At 41.7% G+C, this 12,290-nt stretch overlaps 1 protein-coding gene across 6 annotated transcripts in view; it reads left to right on the top strand.

Annotated features, from left to right (window-relative positions):
- msi2b (musashi RNA-binding protein 2b) overlaps positions 1-12,290 on the top strand; it is a 265,986-nt gene that overhangs the window by 234,944 nt on the left and 18,752 nt on the right. For 3 of the 6 annotated variants that reach the window (XM_022193324.2, XM_022193323.2, XM_022193326.2), the window contains exon 11: positions 4,021-4,140. The exons of 1 other annotated variant lie outside the window; for it this stretch is intronic. In XM_022193324.2, coding sequence (XP_022049016.1) covers positions 4,021-4,140 — 120 coding nt within the window. The remainder of the gene's footprint in view (positions 1-4,020; positions 4,141-12,290) is intronic. 2 more of the 6 variants (XM_022193325.2, XM_022193327.2) reach the window with 1 other exon arrangement.

Raw genomic sequence — 12,290 nt, forward strand, 5'->3', positions numbered from 1 at the left:
AAATCTACACAAAAACTTAAATGCAACGGAATATCCACACTTTCCAAACACTATGTGCAGTAATTCCTCCCTTAGTTCCCACTGGAAATTAACTTTTAGTGCAGTTCTAGGCCCTTTTTTCATTTCACTTTCACAGAGATATTAATATATTTTTAATCCATATGGCCTCCATAGAAATATCCACTGTCCCTGGGCCCCTCCTGTGCATTAGACAGTTGACAGTCTTCTTATAGCAGAAATGAGGGGAGTGCTCTGTGACTGATGGAGCTCCTTTGTCAATGACAGGGGAGCTGCTGCTGGCAGTTTTGGGCCAAAGAACAGTACAGATTACATTAACATCAGTCAAGCTGTTGTCAGACTAGTAGGACATAAATAGGACCTTATTGATGCATAATGCAACAACTTTTCATTGTGACGTTTTCTGAGTAATAGGATCAGAAAGTGAGTCTGTGGCTAAAAAGGCAGTACGCCCAAAAAGATCTGCAGAGATGTATCACAAATGGTGCATAGGGGGAAAAGTACGAGGTGATGTTGATATTCAGTAACTGAGTGGTTAAAGCACACACCACATGGGTACAAATGCCCTGAGCTCAGTGAAACAAAGGAATAAAATGCCTAAAAGCAAATAGTGTTTACAAAAAGTCTCTTTAAAATTAATAATCATGAATGTTGCATTGTAGATCGACATGAAGGGGTCAGTATGCATCAAGCAACTTAGCAATTTTGTTGCTAAAAGCATGCAAAGCAACTGCAGAACAGCATGAAACCATGGTAACATAGAGGAAACACATCACCAGAGTTATGATAGGGGCTCGAATTAATTTGACCAACCACACCACCTCATTTTCTCTACTTTGCTGAATATCATATTGCTGTTGAAGTGCTTTGACAGTTTTATAATAGAGAAAACAAAGCTTTTGACCCAGGTTGGCACAAGCAAAAAATCCCGGGAAACCTTGACATAAAAATTGCACTGTGCTGTTTGATCACTACTGACACTGCCCCTACTGCATCTCTCTCCTCCTACCTCAGTACAGTCAAGTTCACAGAGACTCTTAAAATACAGGTGCGGGTAGGAAAAGAACCAGTATGCTCCTAAGAAAAGTGCCACTTTACAGGCATGAAGTGTTTGTACTGTCATGAAAATAGAGCCTTATGTGCGCTGAATCCACGCTTTTGCAGCATAGAACTTATGGTACCATGAATTTGATGTACCATTCTGTTTGCCAAGCTGCTTTGGCTGACAGTTTATTTTAGGCAGGGAAGGATACGCATACATATTGTAAATAGGGTAAAAGTTCAAGCATCAGATTCTGAATTTTAGTCAATATTTAAAATAAACACTACATGAATCGAGAAATTTAAGTTCATGTCCATGCTGTAAAGACACAGTGAATATAAATTTAGTTGGTATAGAGAAAATGTAATTCTTTCTGGTTGGAGAGATGGTGTCTGTGAAATTCCTGACAGTCTTCATCTTTCTTTTGGTCTAATCTTTCTTCCTTTCTGTGTACACTCCTGAGGAAGGCTGAATTTCTGTGCTACAGGCTTGAGGAGAGAAAGCTGAGGACAGTTCCCCGGAGTCCGGACACCAAGGCCCCCGGGCCTCCACAGCTCATAAACAGATGTGTCCTTGTCCCCAGCCAAGCGCAGCCACTCAAGTGGCAAAGCAGGGGCCCAATAATTGTGAAGAATTGAAAGCTAAATATTGGCTTTATCTCCTCAGTAATAAAAGGGCCATGAAATTGATTTAATGCTGCAGCGCTTCTCTTGGGTGGCTTCTTACAGCGTGAGCACAAAACAATGAGCAGCAGCCATCTATTAATTAACCCACCTAATCCTGCAAAGTTAATCTCTCACCACAACTTTGCCCGCAACTAACTTCCAAGCCAGTGGGTCTATTGGGGGTGTCATGACAATGGCAGTGAGGGGAAGATAGATTCAGCACTTAGGAAAAGAGAGAGGGAGGGAAGGCAAAACGAGGTGGAGAGTGCTGCATGAAACGCTGTTCCGCACAGCAACCATGGGAACACTGTAAGTGGAAATGCAGGGGTGCATGGCCATCATTAGCATAGTATCAGAGTTGATTTGTGTTTTTGTGAAAAGAGGCGGAGAATATCATTTGAGCTGTTGGAATTTGTTCCCGGTGTGGAGCGGCTGCAGGAGCATAAATGCGGTTGATTTCGCTTGGCTTTTTTTGTCGTCTTTTGTGTTTCTCCTGTCACCGTGCTGCCTCAGTCTCTTATTCTTCCCCGAACTGTTGGATAGTATGGGGAGGGGGGAAGTGGCATTTCTTCCTCTTCTTCACCTGCTTGCCAGTCGCAGCGTGATGGCACCTCACACCCAACACGCGCATTCATGGTCATATTGTGTAGACGGAGTTGTGAATTACCTCCTTCTCAGCCGCCTGATGAAAAGCTATGTGTTTTTCTCTTTGGCTGCGGCTCGTCTGACCCTGCCCTCTCACCTCCTCCTCCCCCACCTCCTCCCCCCCCGTCTCATCAGTCTTTTGTGCGAGCCCCTCTTGGTGGAATAGCAGTACAAGGCTGGCTCGGAAAATAGGTCACCCGCTGGTGCTCCTCTCACCTCCACAGCATTCAAAAAATAATCCTCTGAGGTGTCCTGTGCCATTTTGTAATGTCTAAACCACAGTCTCCAGGATCTGGCCAAAACATAGAAGAAAAACTCACATGCACACACATTCAGCTTGGGGAAAAAAAATATTTTAAAAAATCAGGAAAAACTCCAATTGAGGGAATTTGGAGATCTCCTTTTTTCTTGTTAGTGAGGAAAGCATTTCCTGTGGAGATAATTTTAGGAGGCTGATTAGGCATAGACGGTGTTGAGCCCAGAGTGAGGAATCTCATCACCACTGCTAATGACATGCCATTCCTGCGCTGAGAGAAGAGCCCAAGCCCTGGGCATCGACTAGCCTCTGTCAGCCACCTCTAGCTACTGTGTTCATTAATGCCAACAATGTAATTACAATTCACAGATACTGCGTTGGCTTAATTACAGTCTGATTATTAGGCTGATATTTGTTGGAATATTCAGACCTCTAAAAAGTGGATTTATATTTGCATGGAATTAGAGCCTTTATTGTATTAGTGTATCATAAACTGACAATTTGGACAGATTTATGAATACGTCTGCAGACATACTTTGAAGCTTTAAAAATCTCAGCGTTGGAGTACTGTAAATGTTTACATAAGAGTGTTTACATAAGATGAGACAAACACAAGAGACTTGTTCAGTCCTCACATAAGCTCGCAGATGGGAATCTCTTCTGAGTGACAAATCATCCAACAGATGCCTCCATCTGATTGTGGGATTTCTTTTTTTCTTCCAACTATATATCCTCCACCTGAATAGCCCAACAGAAAAAAAAATGTGGAATGCATTACAGTGGATTATTCTGATTCCATAGAAACTCAGAGTAATTAGGAGCACTTCTGAACAAAATGCAGGGGTAGTCCCCAGAGGTACGGCTATTATGCCCATGTCTATGCAGCTCAGAAGTGGCTATAATCTTTCATCCAAAGCATGTGACACAAACACCCCCAGAGCCAAATTCTTTCACTAATATAATCAGGGACTTAGTGAATTGCAAACCCACCCAAAGTCAGTTTACTCACTGTTTTATACTATACATGATTTGCACCTTTTCAGTCCGACAAATCTGATGTTAACACGCCAAGTTGCTGAGTTAATCAGCGATCGGTTAGCTTTTAGTTTTTATAAACATCTGTATTTCTCTTCCCTTATATTCAGCGAGTTGCTCAGAGCTGCCGTTCTGTTTCTGTGCGTGGATCAGTGGGTCTGCAGAAATTTGAATATCACAGTGGGTTCTGTAGGAGTCTGCTGATAGATGTCGCCCTGACATGAGCCCCCGTCTCTGACAGCTATAGTTTTATCCCGTAGCTCAGCGCTGGTCTCAACATTCTCCTGGAGCTTTGGGACATACTCATCCATGTTCAGGAAGTGATGTGTGTGTGTATATGTGTGTGTATGTGCCTGCAGGCTTCCCAGCGACAGCATATGGACCGGTGGCGGCAGCGGCAGTAGCAGCAGCGCGTGGCTCAGGTAGGGGGGCCCGTGGAAGAGGCGGCTACTTGGCGTACCCACAGAGCACAGGGCCAGGTAAACGCTCTGTCCATGTTCTGTGTGGCTGCTGCTCTCTTCAACTTATCCTGCTCTGCTTCTCCTCATAGACATAGTCCCCCCAAAAGCCCAACACATTCAGCAACATATAATTTAGACTGACATATAGGTTAGACAAACGTACAATAGAGATTCATGCAAGATCTCTATTTATACAAACATCTAATGCAATTGGAACTTTCTTAAATGCACAATTTGCAGTTTAAGACCCATCTCGGAACATTTATCAACATACCCCGACTATTCTGGATCCCCTGAACATCAGCCACACCAGAACCACTGCTATGTTAAAGGTTTCCAAGTAATCCAAAAAGGGCTGATGGGATCACAGCAAAGCTAGACAAATTCCAATATAAATTTGGCTCTTTCGTGACAATGTAGCCCTGTTTACTACGGTAATAGTAAAAAAAATATGCCTACAAGGAATTTTGTGGAACACAATCTTGACAAAAATAGGGATCTGTGGTCAAAAACATCTGCACTTGACGCTTTTGAGGGTTCTTGACATTTAGAAGATATGGTTCCACATAGGAGGCCATTCAGATCGTAAATCAGATGCAAGAGTCTAAAAGGAGCCCACGTCAATTCAAGGAGTCTTTCCTTGATATCTGCTTGCATCAAATAATTCTCTTAAGTCGCCCAAATTCTTAAAGAAAACATGGATAGATGATCTACTGTGGGTATTGCATTTCCACTTTGTCTAAATGTTTGACTGCCAGACAAAAATGTGTTTTCTCATTTGTGTGATATGTTATAATTGCCATCTATGGTAAATATCTTATTTACAGTAAAACCTCAGGCTATAAAGTGTTTTAGCACTTAGAATGGTGGATTGTCTCTTAAAATAGTAGCAGAAGTAGTCAAATTATACTGAAATCAGTCACAATTTCTTCTTTTCTACCTCTTTTTTCCTCTCATACTCATTTCAGTCTACCTGGTATGAGCTGATCATTTCAGAGTCAAAGCGCCCTGAACCTTAGACACCTTTCTGATCGCTTTCATGCCGTCGTTACGCAAATTAAAGCTTATTCTGCTGTTGCTCTCTAAGTAAATACAGACGTTTAAAAATTCAAATAGAAAGATTAGTCAGTGCCTCTGCGGTGTGCCTGTAGAGATCAACATTAAACACACACACTCTAGCAAAGCATACTGACAGTACACATCTCATTCACATGGAGGCGAATGTCTGCCAAGAGATTTGTACCAAAAAAACAGGATGCAAGTTTCTTTCCGTCTTAAACAGCATTGATCAAGTTGTCGGCTTCATTTAGACATCCTGCTTTTTTCCACCCTTACAACTGTAGATCATTCAATAGCTGTCAATAATAGCTCCCCTGACTGAACACACAGCCTCTAGTCTTTAGGGAAGAGTGTCTTTCCTAATCAGACATACTATTAGAGGCTTGTTGGAGGAAATGTGTTTTAATTGTAACTCAGATGTTGTCTGGTTTGTGCAGTTGGCTCACAGATGTAAAGGCAGCAGACAGTTGCTATTTACCATCATGTGCTGTGATGTGAAATGCGCACACATCAGCGCACGCGCACACACACACACACACACACACACACACACACAGTCAGCTACATTACAGTCGGCAGCGGCGTACGCATATTACCTGCATGTACGCACAAACAAATTTACCCTCTTGTCCTCGTTTGAACTTAAATCAAATCAACAGAGGGAACACTGGAAGCCAATCAGATGCTCTTTCTTTCATGTCAGGCTATTTGATTTTGCATTTTCAAAACAAACTATTTGCCAAACAATTGCAGTGAACATCACTAAGAAGCAGGAACGTTGATTTGGGGTTAGCAGCAGCCAGGAAGCAAGAGACGTGATGGCAGCCATTATGTACAGTTTAATTCTGACAGCTGCAAATGGAAGGGAGACAAGTAAATGATTATGAACAGGGACTGGGGGGAGGGGTGTTAGAGCGGGAAACAGTGACATCATGGGCTTGTTTTAGAGCACTTAAACAGCTATGAGGCAGTTAAAAGAGAATATCACTCAGTGAAATCTCCATGCGACGTCAGCGTCTGGCAGAATCTGTCTGAAAAGCAAAAATATTACAACAATAACTGCAACGAAATCTGGAATGTGAGTGTAATTTCAATATTTGTAGATTTTTCCCTATATTAGCACTATAATGTTTTATTGTTACTATGTAATAATTGTTCTGCTCTCTAGAGAAAAGCTTCACCAATGCATCATGGTGATGTAATCAGTGCAGATTGTGGCTTTTGGACAGTCACAAGTGATTTATTAATGATTTGTTAAGTGTTTGAGAGGATGCTGATGACATATTGCACGGATTAATACATTGAGTGATCTCTTTGTACAGACACAGACCAAACAGAGGACACAGATAGTATAGGCTTGACCTTCCTCTCTGTGTATTGTCTGGGGATGTTGCTGCCTCTCCGTCCCATCTCATGCTTTAATTTGCAGCACTCAGCCCTCGAATAGCAATTCCAGTGGTTTCATTTTTGCTAAATTCTCTAATTTTAGTGCAGACAAGATTTTTTCTTTTTGGTTAAAAAAAGTCCCCCATGTATGACGTAACTGTGGATTCTTTGTGCTGTGACTCCACCTACAGTTTCCATAGAGCACCACATATTGTGCATGTATCTACACTGACCCAGTAGAAGAGAAGCAAGCTTGGTGGGATGTCACCTAAATAGAAAACCACAAATGTTAAAGGAAAAACGCATCATTAAAATGTCACTAGATATGCGGAAAATTTGAAGAAATACTGTTTTGTGTCGATGTTGCCTTTGAGTGTACAGCGGAGCTTGTTTGTAGATTGTCAGCGATACACACAGAGAGTGTCGTGAGAGCGTGGAAGACATTTTCCATCACTGGCAGAGGACACTTTCACCCTTCTTCCAATGCCCAACAGACAAAATGACAGCATGCGGACTTCCCTCTCTGTGACAGACTACTGCTGATGACAAGGTGTATTTTGGATTTCTCACTGGGGTCTGCTTCTTGCAGGAAACTACACCCTAGACGATGCTATAGTCATGTACATATCAGGACAGAAGATGCACCATTTTTCTTCAGGCTTATTTATACTTTTGCTAATATTGGTAGCAACTTCTGTTACAGTGTAATAATGCTGTAGTGCACATTTAAATAGCACACAGGCTAGTCCTACTTTAACAAGAAAAGATGCCAGTCATCATAGCAGAAAAAAAGTTAAAGCTGGGGTAGGCAGTATTTCTCGACATTAATGGGCAAAAATTCCATACTAATATTTCAGCATTTTGTAATTCAAGTGATCCAGAAGGGAACTAAATTTCCGTGCCACCTTTTGGCTCTATTTAATAAATCCATCCCATGATAGTAAATTTTAGCCAATCCCAGGTCGTTTCAACCAGAATAGCAAAAAGAGTAACATGAGTCCATGGTGCTGCAATAACATAAACAGATTTTCACTCAGGAGAGTGGCATTTGAATCCCAAGATAGCAGTCACTTTTACCTATTTTTGGATATTTGAAACGTGTTGCATATGCCTGTTTGATTAGTAGGAGGGGCTTAAGATAAAGAAAGGAGAGGGAGGAGCTACAGTAGGAAGCTGCATTTTAAAATTCCGAGTTTTCAGATTTCTGCCTGCTGCAGATTTTACCACTCAGTCAGGCCAGACAGCATGTTTTATTTAGTAAAAGTTGAATATAAGATGGTGTCAGTGCGGATACTTTTTGCAAAGCCTGGACTTCTGTCTCTATCTGAAGAGGTGTTTTGCTGCCCTGATCTCCACCAACACCTCTAAAGTGCAAGAACAACGACTAGTCTTGAAGCATGTTTGTGGGGACATTTGAGAGACTATAGCTGCAGGCGAGAAGTAGATCAGAGAGATGTGGCTACTGCACAGAGTTTACCATTGCCTGGAGCTAGAGAGGTGCCAGCCCCCATACCTGGCTTTACAGGCTAGTATCGCAACATTGAAGCTATGACAGGATGCCACTGGAGGTCATGAAGGATAAGGCACATAATATCAGTTTGAGAGGAGGAACATCTGCATTGTAGGGCCTGCAAGGAGGAAATGACTAATTTGGAGATGACTAATGCATGCAGCAGCACCTGGGTTGCGTTTTGGACAAGTACACTCTACCTCTGCTGTTGATATGAAGGATAAACCTGCACAAATGAGCCCCAGTTGCCACATTTGTTGAGATTGACAGGTTTTTCATTCAGGAACTGAATACTAATATTAGGCGTTTACAGTATGTCAGCAACAACTTGCTTATTAATATTCATGCTGCAAGATCATTCTGAAGACTTGCATGTCCAGCTAATGACACAGATTGTGAAGGTCATTAATGTGCATATTCTTTAAAAGGTGGTCAGTGCTTATTCTGTTTTCTTCATTGTAAATTCAGCTTATCTGAAATCTCCTGTGTGCTAGCATTGTCAGATAAAAAATGGAGAAAATGCAAGTGATGCAGATGGTTCTGACAGACCAGGGAACTTCACAGGTCCCAGCCTACTCTGGTTGAGTGTTTTCCTGAGTCCCTCTGAGCTTTCTAAGAAGCTCAAATGTCAGTCTCAGATCTTGGCTTTACCTGCAGTGTACACAAAGCACATTCAACTGCATTTACAGGTCTGGGTGCTTGCTCTGTAGACTATGTGTGACTTGACTCAGGTGCTCAGACCTGAAATAGAGTTGGCAGTGGTCAGTACTGTGCATAAATTAGCCCGCGGTATAAATTACAGAGGTGCCTCTGCCAGTTTTGTTGGGAATGAGGATGGTCTTCACATCATTTAAAATCCATTTCTCCCCACAGTTAGCTGCTGCTCCTCTTTGTTCTATTTTCTCTTTTACTCATTTGACTTCTTTTTCCACCTCTTTTTTTTTACCGATGAAAAGGAAACTCATGTGACAGACATTTCCAAATTAAGATTATTATCAATTTCCTCCCAACAAGCTCTGTGATCTTCAGCAGTGCCCGAGAGGAGACTAGGACTGGCTATGTGCAGAGGGCTTAATCAGTCTGGCTCTGAGTGAGCACGGGTCCATTTGTCCCAGATGCTAATCTGCAGAGCTCAGCGCTGAGGCCAGAAGCACTTTACATGTATTTGGTGCAAAATAACATGAGCAGGCGTGCCAAGCCCATCCTGCTTGGGTTTTTTTGTCTAAGGCCCAGGGAAAGATTTGACACATCGGGGAGGGCAAAGTGTCCCTTTGCACCTCCACCACAAAGCGGCGGCTCTCACAGCTGTGGGGAGCAGATGCTCTGAGGTTACAGTCACAGGCCTCCAGGGACATCAGCACTCTGCCCTCCAGGGCCTGCATACATAACACACTCTCCAAAGAAAACTTAGTGAAAGCTTAATGTGAGCAAGGTATGTGTCCCTCAGCCCTGTAAATTCAGTATCATAATACAGTAGGTGTTGGAACAATTTTAGTAAGTGCATATTAAGTTTTTTGTTTCATTTTCATTACACATTTATACATTACACCCAGCTTTACTAATTATTAAACACATACAGATTACAAAGTACATTTCCTAGTGTTCTGCACACCCACGATATGAGATAAATAGCTCTAAAATTAGATTTAAATCTATTAACAGGGCATATATGAGCAAGCATTGCTGTAAGACATAATTCCTCTTTCACTTGATTCACATATTCCACCCTCTGTATCTAAAAGACCATTAGATGTAGCCAGTATCAATCTCACATTTCACTCATAGTGAGTCTTAGATTTCTTCAGACCACTTAAGCCTGACCAGACATGTTTGAAAAAATGTGTTCAGCCAAAAGGCCAGGGCTGTCAGCTCTGTGCCTGCTCACGATAGGATAATCTGTGCCGACTGTCGATAACTGAGTGCCCTTTCTCAGTCCCAACTAGACCAGATCCCTCACAGGTTAAAATCTGCATTAAAATCATTTAGTGTGGCCTGTGTGGGCTTCCCTGCAGCAAATTAGTGTGAACTGACTTACTACACTGTTGCACATTGTCTTAGCCATGATTCACATTCCCTCTTCTCCTTCCTGTAACTTTCCACAATCATTCCCCAACCAAGGCTCAAGGTAAATATAACTCAGTAGCTCTGTTGAGTTTGTCCATTACCGCAGAGAACGGCAAGAAAAGGGAAAAGCAGACATAAAATGAAAAGTAAAGAAAACAGAGGCCTGAGTATGGGTGAGTAAATGCAAGAAGAAATCATCTGTTAAAATTCATTAGCCAAGCTTCTGTGAACACAAAATGACAAGACATTAAATATGTATTATTTATGAAATGTCTGTGCTCTCTGAAAAGGGTGTCTAGTGCTGTTAATTACTCAGCCGTTCATTCAGAAAAGATTATTTCAAATGGAAAGTGAAAGCAAGGCTAGACAGCAAAAGAGCTGTTAGTTTCTTTCACGCTATTTTTAAATGACATTGGTGAAAATGGAAAAGCTAATTATGGTAGCTCAAAAATTCAAAGCTAATTTGAGAAGCAGCATGTCAGGTTTATTGACATCTTCTGTAGAGTGATGTGGTTTGATGGCCACCAAGGAATCTCACTGGCACCGCAAGGGAAAGGGAGGAGTGACTGCACGAAAAATCCCTATTTACAGAAATTAAAATAACCTGTGCTGATAGATTTTTATGGTCCCCATTTCCCAGTGTTTGTTGACTGCATAAGTGAAAGGTATAGTCACGTTCAGTTAAAAGTATTTATAGATGAAAAGCCAATATTTTGTTAATGATTAGATTTCAAATTAAAGGACTTTCAGTTGATTTTAACAAATCCTTAATAGTGTCAGGGATTATTTAAACAGCTTGTTGTATTAAGAGATTTGTCGAATAGTTTCAGAGTATGAGAAGGCTCTGGCTTGTGTTTTTTATTGTAATGCTAGTCTTTTGTTAACATTTAAATCACAGATTGTGCCTTCAAAAAGAAGCAAGTTTTAGTGCAGTTCCATTTTCTGTGGAATTTAAGCAAAGAATAATACTTGGTACACACCACCGGCTAACTTGTGAAAATATTTTTCACATGATGAAGTCCCAAGAGGCCATATTTTATCATCAGTGTGACTTCTTATATTTTCCAACTAGAGAGAAAAAGCGAAGTAGTACTTTCAGGGTTTGTGATTCCTCCTTAAAGGCAGTCACCTGGCAAAGTGGGAACGAGAACAGGGCATTTATCCACTTAAAGAGACCCACCCCGATGATGTCAATAACAGATGACTTGAAGACACTCCCCTCTCCATCGCCTCACAGCCGGCTTTGGTCACCGAGGGCAGAAGGGAAAGAGGGTGGGGGCAGAGGAGATAATTATCAGTATAAATGAAGCCCTGCGAACGATTCGCACTGCTGGGTCCCCTGATCTAGTCTCCAAGGCAACCTCAACACACTCATTTGTTTTGTAGATGAGTAATTACATCCAATTAGTGGCCAGTGGAAAAAAGGAGTCCAAGAAAGGCCCATTGTTCTGGATAGATTGTGTGAATATTAATAGTGGGACGGTCTGAGGCACAGTGATATGATCGGTGATACTAATGCAGCTGTGGGCACACTCTGCCCAGCCTCATCCTGCATAACAGATCAGATAGCCACTGATGAAAATATATGGCTTTGAGAATGTGTGGCTGCATGTTTGTGTCTGAGTTCTACTCTGGTCCAGCTGCCTGGATGTGGCAAACAAAGCCGGTTTCTTAGCCCAGAACACCTGCAGACGGTGTGGCAGCATGCACGCTGACAGCTTCTCAAATTTTATCACCTGGACAAATGTCATATAAAATCTAGGACGATCTCTTGATATCACCTCTGCAGCGAAACTGCCTTTATGGAGCATATTTCTGAATGCATGTCGCCGTGCATCAACACCTGTCCGATGTTTTGTAGCTTCTAGATTAAGATGACATAAGCTTAGTGTTCATTGTCTTTGGGAACTGTGTTTTATTTTGAATGGCATTTTATGAGAGTAGGAACCAGGCAGACACTGTATGGATTTAGAATGATTTTCAACCCAAATTGGTTGTTGTAGTTTTGAATCAGGCCCAAATTTTTGTAACACTCTTTATTGGAAATTGTGTTGCAGTTTGAGGAGTTCTCCATATTACTGCTGTCAAAACATCCCTCAGAAACTGCAGTGAGCTTCTTTTAATATTACTGACATAGTATTTTCCAGGT

Source organism: Acanthochromis polyacanthus, chromosome 17 (genome assembly GCF_021347895.1).
Source record: "Acanthochromis polyacanthus isolate Apoly-LR-REF ecotype Palm Island chromosome 17, KAUST_Apoly_ChrSc, whole genome shotgun sequence".
Classification (NCBI taxonomy): Eukaryota; Metazoa; Chordata; class Actinopteri; family Pomacentridae; genus Acanthochromis; species Acanthochromis polyacanthus.